The sequence below is a fragment of the Pezoporus occidentalis genome, unplaced genomic scaffold (genome assembly GCF_034315485.1).
Source record: "Pezoporus occidentalis ecotype Australia unplaced genomic scaffold, CSIRO_AGI_Poc_V1 ctg158, whole genome shotgun sequence".
Lineage (NCBI taxonomy): Eukaryota > Metazoa > Chordata > Aves > Psittaciformes > Psittacidae > Pezoporus > Pezoporus occidentalis.
In genome coordinates, this window is record NW_026913404.1 from 1,481,171 (window position 1) to 1,504,691 (window position 23,521).

The 23,521-nt window shown below is 37.2% G+C and overlaps 1 protein-coding gene and 1 long non-coding RNA gene across 4 annotated transcripts in view; both read right to left on the reverse strand.

The window, feature by feature from the left end:
- Window positions 1-23,521, reverse strand: part of SNX29 (sorting nexin 29) — a 121,854-nt gene that overhangs the window by 38,291 nt on the left and 60,042 nt on the right. For all 3 annotated transcript variants that reach the window (XR_009963459.1, XM_062611847.1, XM_062611848.1), the window contains exon 19: window positions 13,290-13,430. Coding sequence is in view for 2 of the 3 variants with exons in the window: in XM_062611847.1 (XP_062467831.1) it covers window positions 13,290-13,430 (141 nt within the window). In the remaining variant the exon portion in view is untranslated. The remainder of the gene's footprint in view (window positions 1-13,289; window positions 13,431-23,521) is intronic.
- LOC134160137 (uncharacterized) lies at window positions 4,515-5,623 on the reverse strand. The gene is made up of 2 exons (XR_009963456.1): window positions 5,213-5,623; window positions 4,515-5,092 (listed from the first exon to the last, which is right to left on the reverse strand). It is a non-coding gene; the product is annotated as an uncharacterized LOC134160137 (long non-coding RNA).

Here is a 23,521-nt window from a genome sequence, read left to right on the forward strand (position 1 = left end):
TCATTAGCACTTTTTTTCAGTTCTTAAGGGGTTTTTGGTCACAAACCCTCAACAGCAGTATTTGCAGTGAAACTGTTTCAATTATGTTAAAACACACTTTCCAGCAGAAGCTGCATTCTTTTAGTACAACTCCTGTACTGCACATGCATTTAAATATATACATCTCTTTTCACAGGCAGGACCACTTTGTTATAAACACAGCAGCAAAGTGCTCAGTGTTAGTACTTTCTATCCCCTAAGTTATTGTAAAGAATCCCATTAACTACAGATAATAACAGCACAGAGTTTTCTAATTAAGACTGACACAACATGCTTAGGGAATGCATTTTTTCTGTTTAAAGCTGATCTAATTGGTGCTTATGATATAGCTATTTTTCTGCCACTTTTATAAGCAAAATACAGAAAATCTCAGAAATTATACTCAGCCTGAAAACAGTCAAAACTGCTCTTTTAGCCTGACAGAAATTTAATCTTAACTAAACACTAAGCAATCTACCATGAGGTTCTGTACCAGGTACAGAGGCCCACTGTCCTTACCAGAGGTAATGTAACCTAAGGGCAAAACGACTCAGCTGGAGGTCTATACTTCACCATTAGACATTTTGCAGCAGCAGGTTGACTACTCAGAGGAATTATTTTACTGCACTGTTGTTACTGACAAGTTGTTACAGTAACAAAGAGGTTTTGTCACAAAATAGTGACTAGAATAATTGGTAATAGAAAAACACAACTGTTTCAAAGGCTGGCCAGTTTGTTTTTTTTCAGTCTCATGTTATGAAAAGGTAACCACTACCCTCTTTCCATTAGACCAAATTATCTACAACTGAAATCTAGTTAGTGTTTTATATTCCAACTCCTAAACAGCATTTTTATTTACAAGCAAAAAGTAAAGGGAAAGATTTTGATTTGTATTTTATCAGTGAAAAAAACTAAATATGCTTTTAGGACACATGAAACTGTATCTGTCAATACAAATCTGTACTCGCATTTCTATTCACACAGGGACCAGCAAAGATCTTCCCCTAAAATTCAATATGCAGACTTATGTATGATTGATATGAATGTACTTTGGAGACAAAATAATTTTGTTAAAATTACAACTACATATACTTCTGCAAAAAAACCCTTTACATTGTTTTTCCCAGAAGCACACGCCAAAACTGGTCCTAAAACCAGCATTATAGGTATTTGGTTCCTATACTTTCAAGAGCTGGAGCTGTTTACAGGATATGAATTATAAATATCTGAAATTATTACACAAAACCCAGACTGTTCTATATTAGGTTCTTCTCCATTTTTATATAGAACATACTAGATCCTTCCATAACCAATTTGGGAGCACATGTTTTTAGGCATTTTACTGAGTCGAGCCCTAGATGCTGTTTCTACAAATCTTTCCATGAAGGTATTTGAACAGTTGGCTAGAATCTTACTGACTTTAAAACCAAAAGGCAAGGCTAAGGCTAACTGGTCCTTTCCGTTCTTCTAACTGGCTCCAGTGGTAGAGGTATGGATCCTCAAACTTGAAGAAACTTTTTATAAAACATCTGCTACTATATCCATGATAAACGCAATCCCTGGTCCCATGGCACTAGAGAGGACAAAAGTGTGCTCCAAGAAGGCAGGAGATCTGCTTTCAAGATTGGAGATTTCTTTTCAATTCAAAAGATAAATTCTTTGCACACGTCCTCAGTGGGAGGAATGATTTCTGGACAGCCACTACTGCTGTTTGTAAGGATGCTGAGATTACCTGACTGTACTTGAAAAGGAGCTCCAATGTGACCAGTAAAAAGCCTCACACATCTGGCACCGCTTGATCAACCACTCATGAATGCATTCCATGCACAGAAAAGGAACTAGTACATGCAGGGATACACTGCCTAGAACCATAATCCGCTGCCCTTCCTAACTGATTAAGAACCTCTCTTCCCCTATTAAAAGAAAGGTACTATATAGAGTGGGATTCAGTAACAGAAAAAGCATGCAGAGACTCTGATATACATCTGTAGCACATCTTGGCCATGTTCACCACCAAGTTACGCAGAGGAAGCTTCTAACCACAAATTGTTAACTGAGACTAAACATACCAGCATTCACCTTCCATTTGTAGACATATGTTCTGTAACTAAAGCTACTTCTGTTTCTGCATGAACTTATTTCCTAGACCACAGTCCCTGAGCATGTACTTTTGATTAAGGGCCCACAAAATTCCAGTTAAAAGTGCTTCAGATTGCAGGAGCAGCAAAACACATCTGGGAAAAGATTTCTTAATCTGAAATTAATACCTCCCAAAATATTTTATTACTTTTTTTTTGTCTGAGAATCTGCCCACAATAAAATGCATATATCAAATTGCAGGTATTTAAAAATGAGAATACATAATGGAAATCTTACAGACTCTTAGCAGGTATTAGAAGATTATGTTAAGCTATAAACTAAAAAGCAGAGTCCGATGCACCACATTCTACATTATGCTGTTTTGCAGGTTTTCATTATAAGCCAAACTGATTCCAACTTGCAGCTGAAATTGTTTTACACAACTGCTGGTCTTTCATATACACTGGTAGCACATAACAGATGGCAAAACACTGATGTTCTTCATTATTAATGGGACAGCTCACTTTAGAAGTTTTAAGTATTTTCCATGAGCTGTTGGAAATTGTATGATTGCCATGGTTACCTGCCAGGACTTAGGGGCAGATAAAACTTTCATATTCTGGGTTTGGTGCTGTTGAAATCAACATAAAATGCACTGTTGCTGATGTTCTAACCATTATTTATCCTTTCACTAACCTCCTCTTGTTAGTGCTGGGGAAAAAAAGGAAAAAACAAAACCAAACAACAAAACAGCTCAGGGCTCAGTCCAACTCAATTAAAATAAAAAGAAATATGGCTTTAGGATTTAATGAGAGCTGTATCAGCCTCTGGTAGCACACAGTGCATCCCAGTGCCCAATAACTATGGGCAATAAAGTGCCCAATAACACTATTCAGAGATGGACCTGCAAATGCAAAAATAAGCTCAGGTTCTTCTAGTGGAGCCTAATATTTTTCACAATCTTTGTCAACAAGTCTTAGCAAAATTACTGTATCAGGTTTTGTCTGTTTACAGGGCACCAAACTGTTAACTTCAAAATAAAGCTGGAAATCAGAAGCAGAACTGGGAGCTAATGAAACATTCAATGTCATTCTCACTGCTTTGTGATTAAAAAAAGATAGCAAGTAGCAATTTTTACTGACACCTTTGCAAAGGTCACATGACTTCAGTGTACCTGCCCTTCAGTAACTACTGCATCATGAAGCAGTTTTATGAAGGAACAGTTTTGAAAACCAGATATACCATATACTACCACGTTATACAAAAATAATCTCAAAATTACTGAAAGTACATGAGCTTAAAATTCCCATCCTACTTGTATTTGCAGGTTTCTGTCAGGCAGAATGAGGCTGGCATTAGACAACAAAACAAGGCTGTACAACAGGCGAAACTGCCACCTTTCCCATTCCACTGTACACGTGTACATCGTTTTATGTACATCTACTGTTCAGTGGAACAAACAGGAATTTAACAGGATGAAACAGAAATAAGGAATCAAGGAATTTTCAGTTTTGAAAAGAAATCTTTCTTTAAATGGATATTTATTCCATAATTGTAGTAACTACTCTGTGTTTCTCTACTAAAATAGTGGATGTGTTTCCATCTCCAACTATGGGTTCATTTCAAGGACACCAGAAAGTAAGAGATGCTTTTAGATAAAGTCATCTGAAAAAGACATTGCTACAAAACCATCCAGCAGCAAACAAACATACTAAGGGTCAACTATGTCATTGCCCTCAGTCAAAACTAAATTTATGTGGACAACTGTAACATTTTCATCAGCATTTCTAATTTTTTAAGACTTGAGGTATCTCCTGCAGTACTGTGCTGAGCTGCTCAGCACAGCCTACCTGTTCAGGAAGGAAATCAGAGAATCATGGAATGGTTTGGGTTGGAAGGGACCTTAAAGCTCATACAGTTCCAACCTCCTGACATGAGCAGGGACACCTTTCACCAGACCAGGGATAAGGCAGCCACAGCCTCTCTGGGCAGTGGTGGCTCAGCAGCTCTGCAGCCTTCTCAGGTCACCACAAGAGCTGCAAGCTCGGTCTACACCTCTCAAATATGTTTTATATTCAAACCTTGAAGTCTTACATTTTATTTTAAGAGGGTAGTTTATATACCACTGCATTCTAGCTACTTGTCTGTGCTTTCTTAGAATACAATATTGCTGCATGGCATCCTCTAAGCAAGTCCAGAGTACGAACATGTTAACAGATACAAAAAGGTGCAGTCCCTTGGCTCATCTAAAAAACAGACAATCCCATTTTGATCAATTCTTCCCCCATGTCATCAAATCTCAGTCAAACTATGTCTTGTACTACTCTGAATTGGCTGAGGCACTTGAAGAATCCTTGGTAATCACCAATAAGCATCACCACCACAGTAAGACATAAATGTTTAGGATTATTTTTATATTTTCATTTCATACCAGGAGGCTACCAGAATACCCAAACGGTGCATGAGTTGGTATAAAACTGCAATATTTTTATCTAGCAGTTGCCCAAGCAGCATGTAAATCACATTACTTTCCCCGTATAATGTCATAATGTACAGCAACAGCATCTCAACTATTCCTGTGGGCTCCATCTTGAATAATTTGTTAGAATAAATTGCTTTTCTTTAGCTATAAGATTAACAGACAGCAAAAAAACCACCATTTGACTAGAAAAAATGTATTTTGTAGACCCTTCATAGTCTGTGTTCCTCATTCTTCAACAGAATTAACAGTAAATATTTGTAACTCGGAAAAAAAAACAAACAACCAAAGACTCAATTCACAATTTTCATGAAATGTTACACTTGAGCATCAAATGAACGCATTAATTCAGTGAGATTCTGAAAGAGATGGATAAGTCTGAGTTGGCAAACTGCTTACCCTTTAAATTAAGCCACCAAGAAATGAAACACAGCACTGTGAACTGCGCTAGCTTCCATTTTCATGCTGGATTTCAGGTAACCCAAACTTTCCATACCACAGAACTAGAAGTATTTGCTATAAAGTATTTGTCATATAAAAGCCATCTATATCCCACTGGTTTATTTCCATTCGCTTAGTGATATGACAAATAAATGAAAACAAAGATCTGAATGCTGTTGCTCAAGTGCTGTATACATAAAACATCAACCGCAGTCTTTTCCAGGAGAAAACCCAAAGGATCTGGATTCCAGATTCGAAATACTCTGTAGTCCCCCTTAGCGCTCAGGTGGCAGCATCAGGGAAGAGGTGTGCTGTGACTAGAAATCTGAATAATTATGCCAAGCGTGAAATTATTCTTATTTCTATCTGTATGGTACTTCAATTAAGTTACCTATTGAAATCCAGATTGCATTAATCTAATCTCAATGGCTTATTTAAAGCTCATTCTTCTCTGAGAATTTAACTTTCCAGTTATAAAGTAACATAGTGACCTTAACGAAACACAATTTCTTTTATGGCTTTAGCATGCCGTAAAAACAGCATTATAGAATTAACACGTATGGCTATAAAGATAATATTGAGTTCCTTTCCCGATTTGAACACAATGTATATTATAACATAAGCATGTCTGTCAAATTTATATGAGATACAGTTTTTGCAAAAACCCAAAATAGTATATGAAAATAACTCAATGTACTAATTAAGTCCACTAAGGGGGTTGAAAATTAAAATCTACTCACTTTGAAATGCAAGAATAATACAGAATTTAAGCATCTGTATTACCTCATACAAAAATCAAATTAAGCCAGCATTAATGAGAGTAACCCTTAAAATTTGCAATATATAACTTAAGGATTTATATTTTCAAAGCTTCTCTCCTTTAATAAATGTATTCCAATTCTGAAACATCAGAGAGACATAATTTTATAAAATTCTACTGAAGACATAGGATATCAAAGCTTAGTACTAAGAAATATTATTTAGCCCACTGCCCCAAAGGTATTGGCTAGAAGTTTTGCTTTCTCCTCTGTTTTTTAAGTCACAGCTCCCTATGACAGTATGAGTTTGACAAACTAACCTGATGGATAGCTCCTATGAGCTACTAAAGCCCATAAAGTACAAAAAGCACACATATCTCTACTTTGATTTCAATGCAAATCAAACACATTCTTAAAAGTTTAGGATGACCTGAAGCACTTTACTGAATCAGGACACAAATACACCCAGGCCTAAAATGAAATAACTTTCTTACCCAAGATTCTTTCTGAATCATCTTTCAAGTATTCCGTATTTCTTCTGTTATTGCCTACGTACTAGTAAAACAGGAATTGTTACACTTCCAAGTTTAAAATACGTATTTCAAACACTGCCAGTACATTAGATATTAGAATCCCATTTGCAATCATGGCAATAAAATGTACAATGGACATATACGCATGGAACATGTGAAATAATTCCTTTAAACCATCAATGTGATTTTCCATGTCAGTCTAGAACTACTGGTAGTGTTTTTATTAGCATGATGGTCTAGGATATTGTGGTGATGCGTCCCTCACCTCTGTCCCGGACCCACACGCCTACCCAAGGATTCCCTGTTAGGCCCCAGCCTTTGCAATAATGCAAGGAACTGGATAGTGGGGCATTCCCTGACCATTAACTCTAATCGACTACCAACAGCAGGAGGGGCCACACAGATACCAGGAAGGTCAGATACTCCTTTATCATATCAGTTCTTCTGGGATGGTCAATCATTCCCTGACAAAGATAAGATGCCAGGATAAAAATCTACACTGACTAAAGCCAGTCATCTCACCACCCTATAAATAGTAGTCCAAAAATGTAGATTTCTATTAAAATCACTTCTATTAATATCCGACCATGATTCTTTTAGCATCCCTAAACACTCAGTTTCACAACAGGTATATACTGGAATAGTAGTGAAGTTGAAAAACCTATGAACGCAGGTCCTTTTCCAGATTTGAAAGATGGAAGAAGTTTCAGTCCTCGTTTCTGCCAGGCCTTACCTCTGAGTCAACAGTACCTCACAGTTACACTGCTTTACAACAGCAAAATACACACTGTGTTACTGTATGTATATACAAACTATGTAATGCACAGTGTAAGGCAGTGAGCACAGGACAACAAACACTGAACTCTAAATTCATATACTGTGTAGTAAATGTGAGTGATTATGGCAAACACACAGGTCTTGTGTTGAGGAGGTAAAACCAGCTCTACTGAACAGGTCACTAACCTTCAAAAAAAACTAGGTAGCATCACACTTTCTGAACAATATTACCAAAGATGTGTGTTTTCTGCCCCCCCCCAACAGCTATCTTATCAAACCAACTCTCCCTCCTCAGCCCAACTCAGTAGCAGCTAGATCCCTTCCCTCTCCCACAGAAAAATTCTTGCACAAAATATAACAAGAAATCTTAAACACCAGAACTGTACCTTAGATACCTGTGGATATATGAGTACTTCATGCCACAGAGACAGTAGAAAACGAAGAGAGGAAGCAGAGGATCCAGAACTGGAATCTTCATGGAAATGCACTGGTCTGGTGATCTCTGTCCCTAATCCAAAATGGTTCCCCTGAGGGAGCTGAAGGGGGATGGCATGAGGAGAGGAGTTCTTTCAAAGAGCTGATTCCTCTCATGCTCCTCCTCCTCTTGCTAAGGGAAAAGTTTAGTACCTCCATCATCTGCCTAAAAAGCAGCTTTAAAAGGGTCCCTGAATATGCAAGCCCCAATCGCCAAAAATGGCGACCCTTACATGAGGAAGTACACAATGGGTTACATAACAACATAATATGAAACACTTCAGAGCAAAACCACTAACATTCAAACTCTAATTTGAATGGCTTCAAACGACTTCATGTATATACACAGACACACACAGCTAAACAACTCTTCACTTGATAAACTTTTAAGAAACAATAAGCATTATAAGCATAAGCCTGCTTCTTCGCAATAAAATCTTTACCTTCTATACCTTTTAACCTAACAGTTAATCTGCAGACCATCTTAAACTCTCCCCTATCTTCAGCAACAGGCAAACAGGCTGGACAGTAATAAAAAAGCAGCTATGCTGTCAGGAAATAACACAACAAAAAATGGAATGCCCTCTTAGTGCAAAGGCAGGATTTCCACAGACATGAACGGGAGAAAGTTCCTGGGGAACAGAACTTGCACAATCACAAGATACATTCCAGAAGCCAGCTCCATGTACTTCCTAAATGCCATCTTTGATGCTGTCATATGTGTATACATGTATATGTGTGTATACAAATAGCTATCTTTCAAGATACACATTTACGAACTTTTAAAATAATCACACAATGTAACTTTTAAAATAATTAAACAATATAGCTCAGTTGCTGACAGGCAATAAATAAATGTTATTTATCTAACATTTGGGCATGAAAGAAGCTATGACTAAAGTAAAAGCTCACACACTTCAGTCGCATAGGCTAAAAGTGATAAATGATGTTGCTCTCAGTATTTTTTTCTAGTCAGAAAACTTATTTAAGATTTCTGTGCTGCTCCTCCTAGGCAGCTGAGGAGTCATGGCAAAGTCACTCTATTCTAATCTCAGAAAAGTGCTGTGTATTCTTTCCGTATGGGGTATCTGTGTTTTAAAGGAAAGCAAAGGATATCATGCAGTCAAGTCAGCACTCAGCAGAAAGCTACCTTATTTAATTTCTACATACTTAGACAATCACTGAATTCACATCTTCTGTGGAAGCAAAGAACCATCTCTATTTTGATATGTCCTTTACTGGGACAATACCCTTGCACAAGGATACTTAATTAAATGCTTACTCAGTTACTAAAATCCATTCCGTAAGCATTATGATCTGCCCAATGCAGAAGCAGCAACTGAGATTTTCGGGATATTCAAAAAAATGAATAATAGGTGCAGTAAATGCTCCTGTATTATTACTCAACCACTATGCTGAAAGCAACATTTCAAGAAGTGAGACACCAGCCAGTCCTTTGGATGTCAGGATCCTGACGGGAAAGCAGTAGTTACAAAGACTGTGATAATGGACTTACGAATTCAAAAGATCCAAAGCACCTGAAGGCTGGCTAAAAGGCAAAAATCTATTTCATGCAAGAAAAACATAATTTGAAATTACAAGTCTTAGTATATACACCTACATATAAAATAATTAGCAAATCACAAAACAGGCTGATACATGGGGAGCATGTTTTAAGATTACAAAACCAAACAGTTCAAGTGTTAAGACACAGTTTTAACTAAAATTATCTACAGTTTAAAAATTAAGTACAAAAATACATGATGAGCATATGACCTGTCTCATACATATAAAAAAGAGCAAGTATGTTTCTGATTTTCACTCAAACAAAACATTGGTAAGCTAATGGAAAACTACTTATTCTTGCAAAGACTACTTACAAAGATTTTGACAATTATTTACTACCAGAACTGACAGATTGTTAGTAGAAAATATACACCACGGGGACTAGTATATATGAAACCTAATACATGGAACATGGAACATTGCAAACATTATTAATATATTTTCCTTCAGCAGTCACATTATCTGTCCTGACAATTCAAAGCAACATTTATAAATCAAATTATTCTTTTCAGTGCTTTCATTAGTTCAAACGTTTAAACTGATACTGAAAATAAGGTCACCAGCCTCAAAGGCAAATTTTCCCTGTGTCAGAAAACTCTGCAGCTTTGCATTTGAATGTGATCTCCCTGGTTTACCTTGCAGTAAAGCAGGAAAATTAAGCATGAAAATTAATAGTTCTCACAGTTTTTTCTACATTACTCTCTGCTAGTCAAGTTCCCTCCTCAGAGCTCCAATATTTTGCACAGAAAGAAAGTGAATAGTATTCTATGACTCTGTTGTAGTAGTTAATAGGTCATTCCATAGAACATGGTGTCCTCTTGTGGCTGGAGGTTCCCTAAATCCGAGACGTGTAACTGAGCACCAAATGTAGTGCTGGTATCAAGGGAGAAATCAATCCGAGCAAAACCCTCTTTCAGGGCCACTAAGATTTAGAGTAAGCGTATTACCTTCATTAGCTTCATAGTACCAAATGCAGTGTACTGAACATAGACAATGAACAATATCATTCAGGTCCAGACCTGAAGGATATAAAAAGCACACACCACCATTTCCCAAAAGATGTAAAATAGTGGGGTTTAGCCATTTGCACATGAAGGGCTATGTTTTACCAATATATTAATTGGGCATCTAGCAACACTGAAGATTCGTAAAGGACATAAAAACCATAGATTGACAGAATCCTAGACAAACTGCATACGGATAGTCCTGTTAGCAGAGTTCAGCTACTGAAACACCTCTTTAGGCAGTGATTTAAGATTTTACTGATTAATTTAGAAATGAGAAGACAGCTGCAATTCTATTAAAAACTGAACAACCGATATCAAAGAGAAAAATATTTAGTGCAATCTAACAACACACCTAAAAGGGAACAGGCTTTGTCAGCCACTGAAGTTAAAAGAGCAGTACTGAAAAAAGCAGTACTGAAAAAAGCAGCACTGACACAATCTTCTAAGGCTTGTTACCAAGCATTTGCAAGTGTAACATCACACACACATCCATCATCCTACATAATTCCAAGACAGACATTCCCATATGACTTAATTAATTTTACAACAAATTTTTAAGCCTTCCAGTTACTTCAACTTACTCTGCCATGGAAAGGAGGGAGTCAGTCACGCAGTGTAATGTCTTCAAAAGAGCTACAACCTGGTCTAGTGAAAGGTGTCTCTGCCCATGGCAGGGGGTTGAGACTGGATGAGTTTTAAGGTCCCTTCCAACCCAAACGAGCCTGTGATTCTATTCCTGCTGGATCTATAGGATAATCGTTCCTGAAGCATGATCCACTATACTACACAAAACCACTCAATGCTCTTAAATGCAACATGTACAGGTATGACACAGTACAGAAAACAGCACCACTGAAAGGACAAAAATGTGCCTAGATAATATGCTGTGGAAATAAATTCATGAGTGACAAACTGAAGTAAGCTCTTGGAAATGTGAAAGCTCCACTTTACAACTTACAAGCTATTTACAGCAGGTAGCCAGAAGTGTAACCACTAATCATAATTCAAGTTAAACCACTGTCTTATGGCTGATCATAGGAGCCTTTTAGGAGTGTGATGGATGTCACCCATTTCTTACTGTAAAGGATACTTTTTCTGAGATCTGATATGGCAGAAAGCAACTGTGGTTTTATGCATGATTAAGGTAGAATTTTGGCCCAAAGCTAAAGCACTGAAAGAATAAGCATTGCAAATGTTTTAATAAGTTGCTCAACTAAAAATTTTGTATGCACCAATTGTATTTGAAGTAATTAAGGATGAAAGACTATCAAAGAAAGCTTAAAAGAAGGTTTTTGCAATATATTGAAGTGGCTAATATTCCATCACTTCAAAAAAGGAGAATTAGTTATGTAGCAAAATTAAAAAAAAAACACAATACATTGTTTCTATTACAAAACTATGCATTAAAAATGAAATGAAAAATGCACTGGGGAAAAAAGGCAAGAAAGCTCTCATAAGTACTTTCATTTACTAGGATATAGGCAATGAACATCAGCTATGGACTTTATGCCATGCAAACAGACCTATAGGTTGTATTGATAAATTCCATATAGAATCATAGAATCCCAGGTAGGATGTGACCTCAAGGATCATCTGGTCCAACATTTCTAGGCAAATCATGACCTACATATATACTCACACATATATATGTTTATTATATGTAAATGATGATATAAATACATTTATATCATCACCATCTAATGCAGATTATGTGCATTACTACTAATTTTGTATCAAATGCACCAACCTTACCTACTCATGTTTACAGAATACTTGGAAAGAGCATGTGAAATAACATCAGAGTTACTACCTATAAATACTGACAATGTCCACATTCACTGACACCTGAATGCCTTAAAGAATTTATTAGTATTGCTTTTTTTCTATTTGTTTTTGAGATTTTTAGATTAGTTTACATGAGTCAGCACTGGTGATTCTTCTATCATACACAAAGTTGCATCAGATATAATTAGCATGATTCTGGCATTTTAGCAATACATGTATTACTGTGCTCTTAGGCCAAATAAAATGTCATTAATCTATTTTAGGCATTACGTCAGCCTTCTTTTGGTGACTATGCTGATCACTATGGCTGGTGCTTCTTAGGTATTTGATACAAACAGCAGTGACACTACAGAAAAAAAAAAAGAGAAAAAGAAACAAGAAAGTCCCATATAAAAGCTAAAACACTTGATTAACATTAGGAATGCTGATTTAAGCACCCTGTGGTTTAGTACAGATATTTTTAGCCATAGGCATGCTGTAAATCTCAAATATTTTACATGCGACTGTTAAATAATTTTTTCATATCACTGCTACACTGTAAAGCAAAACTACCGATTACTTCTCAATCCCTCCTGGATTTGTGATGCAGACTACAATGTGTATTCAAGCTCTTACACATTTTAAAGTTTTGATGATTAAGGATTAAGCTACATGATACTACATATTTACTACGTCCATACTACAATATTTACTGTATTTGTTGCAAAACCCCTATATGAACAGAAAAAGCAGACACTCCCATTTTATAGTGGGAGAACAAAGACACAAAGAGACAGATTATGGTAATTAAACATCCAAATGCCTTTAAAAAGCTAGTTTAAAGAACTTAAAACATTTGGTGAGCAGTACAGGAAATCTAAGGTGTGTTGGTCTAAATTCCTTAAATTTTACAGAAATATTTAATGAATTACTGACCAGTGTTAATTGCTGGCACACACTGAGAAGAGATTAGGTTTCACATATAAGATGTTCAGTATAGTTTGGGGAGTTTTGTGCATTCCTCTACTGTGTATGCCATCTCCATTTTGTTTAATAAAAACAGTCTCCTTTGCAGTGAGTGGAAAAATCAATGTATTAACTACATTATCAGCGAATCTGCAGCTGATGCGGCCAAGTCTGTATGGAAACATCAGGTATTGTCTTCCAGGTGTAAAAAATATTTATGATAAAAGTATTTGTAACAGTCATAGAATCCCAGACTGGTCTGGCTTGGAAGGTGCCTTAAAGCTCATCCAGTTCCAACCCCCTGCCAAGGGCAGGGACACCTTCCACTAGACCAGGTTGCTCCAAGCTCCGTCCAACCTGGTATCTTTGTGTGTGTGGATAAAACTTTTTTTCTCCACAACTCTTACTGATACTGTGAGTTAAGTACCTTGTTTCCAATGGCCTTTTTTGGTGGAAAGTTGAAAGTCCTCACTTGCTGGTATTTATTCTGCAATTTATGATGCAAGCTCCTGAACTCCGCGTATCTCCGATAAACGTTCCATTCATCGTCCTTTATCCTAATATAAACCTGAAAAACACAGATAGGGAAGAAAATCATTGAAGACAAACCACTGATATATCTCCTCTACTCTTTAAAGCTTCATAACACAATTGTACCAGAAGTTCCAGGATCAATTATCCATAGCTATATCTCTGACTGTACATTAGCTGTTTCTGTTGTACAGGTCAATCTTATTCTCTCCCCCTCTCATTCTCTTTTTGTCTCTTTTTATGATATTAATCAAGACAAACATAGCTTGCTCATTTTAACATGATCCTGGGGCATACGTTGCAGCACTTTTTGTTACCATGGTTTCCAGCATATTCTACTAGCCAGTGATCAAAGGAAATAATAATTTAATACCATTATAAAATTTATTTCTATGCACTCAGTGTTTTTCATCTTTGTAAATCAGCTTTGTAGCATCTGAATTGCAAAACATAATTTTATCGAAAGTATAAAACTTATTTTACTTTCTTAAAAAAAAAAAAAAAAGAATCACTGAAAACTAAAATAGAAATTTTATTGTTTGGAAAATAAACACAGTTCATTCTTTTTGCTTGTATAAGACATTAAGAGGAATTAACCACAGCTGTAGTTTTTGTGATTCTGGTTTTGTTTGCCAATTAATTATTTCATGAGCATATTATGACTTACATGCTAAATGTTCACATTCTCTAGGAAAATTTCATGTGGAGGTGGAATATAATGATAGAAATCTGAGATTCCCTTCACTACTAGAAGATAACTTTTCCTCTACAGAAATGAACCCACAGTTAAAAAGAATGCTGAAATAGCACAAGTCAGAAACTCTAAACCAGGCACCACAACACAAGATCCAGAGTGACCTTTTCCTTAGCTGCAGCACCTGGAATTTTGCGAATACTAGGAAAAGACGAAATTTGGATTCTGATGTTGCAGATTCCAGCACTGAAAGGTAGTTTCTCCTGATGACTGAAATATTAAAACAATCTTTCTCCTCTAGATTTACCAAGTCCTTAGAAAAGGCAAAATGTTACTAAGGGCTTATGGTATTTCAGAGATTCAGTGACATTAAGTAAACGTCTTCTCCCACAAAAGCAGCTTCTGCAGCCTTCCTTTTATTTGGTCTTTAAGAAGTTCTCTTATCTCTACAGAAACCTAGTTTCTCCAATTTTTACGAGGTTTCTATCTTGCAACAGAAAATATACCATGCAACTCCTGCCAAAATATAGTATTTCACTGCAGAAAACATTCATATATTTGTAATATTGAATTCTATTGAATAAAAAGTGTAGCTTTTTGTTACTATTGTACTTCCTCATGTTTTCTGATAAGGACAAAAATAAATACTGTAATTCCAAACTTAGCACACCTAAGAGTACAAGAGATGCAGAGTACTGTGTGAATTACAAATGCAGATGTAGAAAAAACTTCAACTAGTTTTGGTAACAGGAATTCAGATGGACCCATATAACAAGTCTGCAAGAAGTATACAGATTTCTCTTTCATTTTGAAAAGAAAGCCAGGAAGAAGATAATTAAACACCTACAGGCCCATCTGTTTTAACAGTTCAGTACACCTCTGAAGGAAAATGATGGAAAATATGAAATACACGTATTTGGCATGATTTCAATAAAACTCACTGTTGTGGTATAAGCCCAGCCAGTAACTCAGGACCACACAGCTGCTCACTCACTCCCCACCTTTCCTCCCCCCAGCTCCCAGAAGAATGGGGAGGAGAATTGAAAGAATGTAATTCCCACAGGTTGAGATAAGATCAGTAACTAAGGTATAACAAAAAACAGTACTGCTACCACCAATAAGAATAATGATAAGGGAAATAACAAGGGAAGAGAATACAACCACTCACCACCCGCCGACTGATACCCAGCCTGACTCAAACAGTGATCTAACCCTTCTGGGTAACTGCCCCCAGTTCTACATCCTGGGCATGACGTGCTGTGATATGGAATACCTCTTTGGGTAGTTTGGGTCAGGTGTCCTGTCTCTGCTTCCTCCCGGCCTCCCCTCCTCCCTGGCAGAGCATGAGACTCAGAAAGTCCTTGGTCAGACTAAACATTACTGAGCAGTAACTAAAAACATCGGTGTTATCAGTGCTGTTCCCAGGCCGAAAGACAAAACCACAGCACTGCACCGGCTACTAAGAAGGAAAAAAATGACTGCTACTGCTGAACCTAGGACACTCATTAAATGTAGTAAAAACTGTATTAAATACTTTATTCATTCAGCTCTAACATCGCTTTAAGCAGCGTATTGTATGAAACACTGTACATTCCCAAGGTTTATGTTTCAGCTTCTCTACAGGAGACAGAGGGATGACAAAAAACTTATTTTTAACCAACTTATTTAATATGGAATCCATGGTTTAACTTGGAAATCCTGGTTTAACAGCAGTTATCTTTGCCAGTGTGATTTGGTGAATCATGCAGTTCAATATTACCTGTTAAGCTGTAACCCCCAGTTACCCAATTAAAGAATGCAGTACACTGTAACTGGAATTTTTAAGAGTGCAAAAAACAGAGATTAATTTCTTAGTTGAAACTGTAGAAGAATTTCTTCCTGTCCTTCTATGTACATAGATTTTGATTTTTTTTAGACAAAATGCAACATTTGGAGCTCCCTGCCATATTGAATTTATTGACAATCATATAATAGATTATGAAAGGCACATTAATGTTCATGATGTAGTACACATTTAAAGCTTTATTATCTCAACAGGGAATGCTATTCACAAGCAAAGGTTTCTCAAGACACTTAATGCAAATTTAGTTGGGCAGTTGAACAAAGTACATCCTAAATATGAAACCACTTGGATAAATTTATTCTAGCTTAGTCATATAAGGCATATAGTTATCACCACTTAAATCAAATACAAATCATACAACTAAGCACAGGAATAACAGGGAACAATTCTCTTTGTAGACAGGATTTTGAAATTATACCAAATCAAGCAACGTGAGATGCATAGTTTGAAACTGTCTTCTAAGTCATTAGTACTATTCCCATTATCTTCAATGTATTCACAATTTCTTTCACAGCCTTTCAAGAGTAAATCAATGACACTTGTAACTGACAAACACAATTTTGTGGATGTTTGTTCCAAATTACCATGCTGTATTATAGAGCAACACTACTTTTTACTACTGAAAATACCTTAACATATGACTTAAAATTACAGAACAGCATTCTAAGATCACATTATAGAAAGTTCAAAGGACTACTCTAAGGTTCATTCTCTGATCAATTTTTAGAAATCAGATACAAATCCATCCACTTCCTTTCAAATGCCCATGTTCTCCTGAAATCGTCCACTCCTGAGTAATCTCCAAGGTAATGAAAATTTACAGGCTGAATCAAAATCACTAGAATGTTTGTTTGATTGGAGACAAAAGACTTTACTTTAAGATTCTCTTGTATAACAACAAATTAATTAAGCAGCTTTTGCCTGCAGTTTAGAAGCACTTTCCAGTTGGGTCTCCATGTAAAGACTGATCAGTAACCTTTTTGTAGCTATGATTTACAGCAGCTGAAAGAAAAATTTCAGGTAATAAGTAGATATAATGAATTAGTCTGTTATTTTCTCATCACAAATATATTTGAAGTTAAAGCTTTGAAGAGAAGTAGCCAAACCAGTGGTAATTTAATATTTTGGTTTTTTAGCCAGCTACCTGCTAATTTAATATTACTTAAATGCTGGTTTCTGAGAACTGGTTTGAAAGCACTAGTTCAATGACTCTATACTGAAGATGAATAAACCTTACTCCCATGGTACTGATTTTCGAGCCAAGTTCCTTTAAGCAGCTCCTAGTCAAAAATGCCATTAACAAACCCTGGTAACAGATTAGTAACTATTGACAGAGTTCAAGGCTACCTATGTATAAAAGCCTGAGAAAAAGAAAGGACAAAATGCCAAAATTCCAACTTGCTCCAGTTTTACGAACCTTCACAGGTTCAGTTACTGTTTTTCAGGTCTGTTGAAGTCTGAAGTACTTTTTTTGTTTGGATGAGAAATATAGAATGGTATGTTTAGGATTTGTTTTTTGTCTCTCTCTCAAGCACTGTAAGTAGAAAGAGATACTGAATGGGGTATTGGAGAATCTTTCTGTTGCTATGTCATTTGTGGTTACAGAAATAACAGACTAAGCATCAGGAAGGAAATTTCCCTAACCCAAGCCTAACTCCAGAATCTTCCCTTCAAACACATCTCACATTTCCTGGTAAGATGAAATAAATATGTAACGAAAAATCAGTTCTAGCCAGAGAACTCTGTGGATGGGAGCTCCACAAATACAAACCTGCTGAAGTCCCTGTGAGTCTATGTTCCATTGCAGAAGCAAGAAAAATGTCAGAAGGGGAGAGAACAATGCTAGTGAAAGGTGAGCACTGAAACTCTCCTAAACCACATCTAAAACTCAGTGGCACAAGATGCAAGAGAAGTCTGAACATTTGAGCAGCAGAACACTTCAAATGATGTAGCAAACACTGAGAAAGTTTATAAAAATCACTCCTGTGCTGGACAAGGTCAGTTTTTCTTACAAGCATGGGAAAAAAAATAAATATGATGAGCAGCACAGGGAATGCAAAAGAGACTGATCTACACTAAGGAAGCTACTGTCGCATCTGATCCCTAACTAAGCATTACTGGGGGGGGGGGGAAATGGGACACCCTATTATTTCTGTATTATTGTATTCCTAATTTCCTTTCCCTCACTAATAAAATGATTTCCTAGAGATCCTCTTGTTTATTACATATGCCTTTCAAATCAAGGCCCAAGCATTTGAGAGTAGAAAGAAAAATTAGCAACTGGTTTGGTAGATGAATCAGCATGAATACAAAAACATAACCTGCACATTGGCACCATCAGTTTCTAAATGTTAGCTAAGCTTGACTGTGCAAGGTTTTCTTTACATTTCCTTTTAAACAACACTTTAAATAAGTATGGAGTACCACTGGTCCATAGTTTTACCTTTACACTAACCGGGTAAAAAGGAAAGCAGACATGAACTAGTAAAGATGCTTTAATTTTTTGCTAGTTTTACTCTTGTTTAACATCTTTGTCGCTGACATGGACAGTGGGATTGAGTGTGCCCTCAGCAAGTTTGCCGATGACACCAAACTGTGTGGTTCGGTTGATATGCTGGAGGGAAGGAATGCCATCCAGAGGGACCTTGACACGCTTGTGAGGTGGGCTGATGCCAACCTCATGAAGTTTAACCATGCCAAGTGCAAGGTCCTACACCTGGGTCGGAGCAATCCCAGGCACAGCTACAGGCTGGGCAGAGAAGAGATTCAGAGCAGCCCTGTGGAGAAGGACTTAGGGGTGCTGGTCAATGAGAAAATGAACATGAGCCAGCAGTGCGCGCTTGCAGCCCAGAAAGCCAACCGTATCCTGGGCTGCATGAAAAGGAGCGTGACCAGCAGGTTGAAGGAGGTGATCCTGCCCCTCTACTCTGCTCTTGTGAGACCTCACCTGGAATATTGTGTGCAGTTCTGGTGTCCTCAATATAAAAAGGACATCAACTGTTGGAACAAGTCCAGAGAAGGGCCGTGAGGATGATCAGGGGACTGGAGCACCTCCCGTATGAAGACAGGCTGAGAAACTTGGGGCTGTTCAGCCTGGAGAAGAGAAGGCTGCGTGGAGACCTCATAGCAGCCTTCCAGTATCTGAAGGGGGCCTATAGGGATGCTGAGGAGGGACTCTTCATTAGAGACTGTAATGATAGGACAAGGGGTAACGGGTTAAAACTTAAACAAGGGAAGTTTAGATTGGATATAAGGAGGAAATTCTTTCCTGTTAGGGTGGTGAGGCACTGGAATAGGTTGCCCAGGGAGGCTGTGAATGCTCCATCCCTGGCAGTGTTCAGTACCAGGTTGGACGAGGCCTTGGGTGATATGATTTAGCGTGAGGTGTCCCTGCCCACGGCAGGGGGGTTGGAACTAGATGATCTTAAGGTCCTTTCCAACCCTAACGATTCTATGATTCTATGATTCTAATTTCCGCTTAATGAAAAACAAACAGAACAATAAAACTTTTCAGCTGTGAGCTGTTGAGCAGCTTTTTGTGTGCTTTTCTATGTACAGGGACATAACAGGAATTAAAGTGAACAAGCTTTTATCTCAGCAAGATCATTTTATCTACTTGCACAAAGACTACAAATACTGTACATATTTTGTTATATCTCCAACTTTGAGATTTAGTTCATAAAAATGAACAATACAGTGTCAAATATATGAGAGAATGCACATCAAAGCATGAACCTTAAAATACTGCTCTACTAAGCAGTAGTAGTACATGTCATGCATTTTAGGCCTATCCATTCAAATGACTTCCATGCTGAATTTTGTTCGTTGTGTTTCTGTAGTCACAGTTCTGTTTCCATTCACCAAAGAGCACTAAAGTGACTGGATACTAACAAAAGCAGCATGCCTACACTTTCACTGGATGAAATCAGTATTTCCTGTTTTAACATACAAATCAGATCAGCACAGATTATTTCACTCATTAATTTATTAATCCCTTTTAGACAGTGAAATATTATTTGTAATACCCCCAAAATCATTAAGAACATTTCACAAACATGCACTTTGAAGTGATACAGTCACTGCAATGTATGACAACCACTGCAGTGAAAGATGTTTCTGCAGAAGAGAATACAGGTAAAATGACAGAACTGCTGGCTGCTTCTTCAAATACAGGGGAAAGGAGGTACTCTAGCCAGGGAAAGAAGGATACCTCACAAATCACTTTGTAAATAAGATAATTATCATTTATTATAAATATTTATTGGATATAAACTATTTTCTTCTTTCTGTAGTAGCTATAAACTAAGTTGAAAAATTAAACAATACTTTCATTTCCTTAGTATTTCTTTCATCCAGATCAGCATTTCTATAAGCCCATCACTATATTAAGTTGTATTATGGACTCCTTTAGAAAAAAATAATTACGTATAAAAGTCTCCTTATCTCATCTTTGTATACTCCTTCCATCCCATCTATCTAAAAATTTTTCTCCTTTACATACTCTTAGGCTTCTCTGACACATCCTTAGGTCCCATTAAGGAAACAAAGGGTTTTGGTTTCTGCATCCTCAAACCACTCTCCTTCAGAATCCCATCAGCCGTATCTTTCCTTAAATTCTCCCAACCATTCTATGACATTTTCTTCTCTACTTGCCCTGAGCTGCTCCAAGATAGAATGCTACTGGACAATAATTTCTTTCTCCTTTTTGCCTGCTTAGTGCTGCAGATGCTGAAGCAATCCAAGTCTTCATACAACAGGTAAATTAAAATCAACTTTGGAGTTAATTTTTTCAGTTTGTTGCACACTTTTTTACACGTATTTTAACTATCTTGCATTGTTAAGAATTCTGCCTTGGATGAAACATTAAGACTATGCTGACTGGGTATACAGATAGAAAAGTCAACAGTCACATCTGGCAATGACTGTTTGCAGTGTTTCAGATCCCACCCAAAGAATGTGCTAGCCACTCTCCCCCTCAAAACCTCTTGAGTATCAGATACTGTTCTCCTTCATTTCTTTTATGCTGCATTTCTGTGAAAACCCTTCTCTCTGTTTAAGCAGGAGCATTCAGATACTACAAGAGAGACACTGAGGGGCTGGAGTGGGTCCAGAGAAAGGCAATGGAGCTGGTGAAGGGTCTGGAGCACAAGTGTGATGAGGAACAGCTGAGGGAACTGGGGGGGTTCAATCTGGAGAAGAGAAGGATCAGAGGAGACCTTATTGCTCTCTACAGCTACCTGAAAGGATGTTGTAGCGAGGTGGGGTCAGTATCTTCTCCCAGGTAACAAATGACAGAACAAGAGGAAATGGACTCCAGCTGCACGGGAAGGGGGTTAGGTTGGATATCCTGAAAAATCTCTTCACCAAAAGGGTTGTCAAGCACTGGAACCGGCTGCCCAGGGCAGTGGTGGAGTCACCAGCCTTGGCGATATTTAAAAGACATGGATGTGGCCCTTAGTTTGGTGGTGGACTTGGCAGTGCTAGGTTAACAGTTGGACTTGACAATCTCAAAAGTCTTTTCCAACTTGAACAAGTCCACGATTCTGTAACAGCCCCTTCAGATGAAAGCATACTGCTCTTCCTTCACACAGGAAATGGAGAAGAAAAACACTGTTTGAAGTAATATGAAAAAAAAATATTATGACAAAAGATATCAGTGTTAAACAGTAAGACTGAAGACAATCAAAGGAACAAAAAAGTTGTAAGAAAATGTTTATTGGTTATAATCAGGGGGGAAGATGTCTATTCATATGCAAATAGGAAATCTTGTTTGAGTAGCATGTTTATCTTTAATCTCACTGGTTATCACCTAAAATGCTTACTGCTCTGCAAGCAAGGCAGGTTTGCAAGTAGCCATTTAAATATTGATATCACTTTAAGAATCCCAAAATCTAGGTTTCATTATCTTAAATGTCAGGCATTGGTAATTATAGCAACAAAAGGCATGACTAATAGCATTTGCTGTGCACTTCACAGGAAAGGGGAGTCCATATGTATGCAGAAAATAACAAGATACTCCACAGTAAAGAAATATGATAATATTATTGCAATAATCATCTTGGTCCACAGGCACTAACGAAACTTCAACTAACTATCACCATCTAGAGGTGAAATGTAAATGCAATTTGGTTTGTTTTTCTTTTAGTTCTGATCTGAATTCTGTCTTTATACCTGCCAATATAGCAAAGAAAACAGGGTGTTTGTAAGAGTCTACTCTTGACTTTGCCAGCGTGATCCTGATTTTACAAAGCCACCTAATATTTAACTGTTTAATGGAATAGGTTTTCTTAACTGTTACTTCATACAAAATATATTAGTTTCTTCATATGTGGCTAGGTCCTTCAATGCTTATAACTGATCAGTTTTCCCCTTGCTACTAGCTATAACAACCTTTGTAAGGCGAATAAATCTCTCGAGCCTCTTTTGGACTCAGGGTGGGTAACAGTAATTCTTCTAATGTTCTTGCCAGAAGATACTGTTATGACAATCTAGTCTAAGCTCATCTAGCTCCTGTTACAGCTCAAATAATTCCATCCAGAAACGTCTAAATAATCTTTATGATTTGTTGATTCAGAATAAGGACATCAGCTGGCCATCTAATTAAGCTTTCTACTCAGGTGCAAAATGAATTCTACCAGTAATCTGTCAGGACTAATGAACGGCAAGACAGTAGTCAAGATATAAACCTGAAGCAAAACAAAGCTGAGCAAGTATAAAGAGGATTTGCTTCTGAAAACATTCGAATGAGTTTGCCATGCATAGAGGATAAACAGTAATGGAAGGAAAGAGATTTCCTAATCAGACTATTATTGCCATTTTAGGACTAAATTAGTCATTATTAGCATAGCATTACAAGGGCAACTCATGTTTAATTAATCATCTACCATGACCTCCAAGTTTCTCCCACTCTCCTCTTACTGCAAGGCATACCAATTTCAACAGTTCAGAAAATGCTTTGGTGAATTATGAAATGTATTTTATTCAGTATACTTAAATATGAACAAAAGGTATAAAGACGTTTATGCGGAAATGTTGCCTACCTTCCAAACCACTGCTATCCAGGGGTTTTCTGTGAAAGAAGTCACCTCTTTGTGTTTGCATTGATTTTTCTTCAATTTGAATTAGCTCAATTATTTCCTAAACCCATGTAAACTTTCAGTATTCGAAAGCTCCGTGGCAATATCTTGCCCCCCTGTTACATGTTGTGGAGAAAACCACTGTCACAAGCTTGTTCTGGAACTGCAAGCTGGTGGTTTCAATGGATGCTACAATTTACATTTTGAAACAGTTGAAAATCTCTCCATGTCCTGCACGATTTGAACAACTGCTATCTTATTCCCCTCTCAGTTGTCTGTCTTGCATGCTGAGAATTTCTAATATGCTCCTCAAATGAAAAAGCTTCATTTTTCACCCGCACGCTTCTAGTTCTGATACATTTCTTTTGACAGTACTAAAACTGCACACAGAAAAAGCAGAGATTATACACGGCATAACAATTTTCTATCCCTTTCCTAATGATTTGTAACAAGTTGTGTTTATACCTTCCTAAACCCTTTTAAAAATTGTGTCAGATTAGGTACTTCAAAATCTT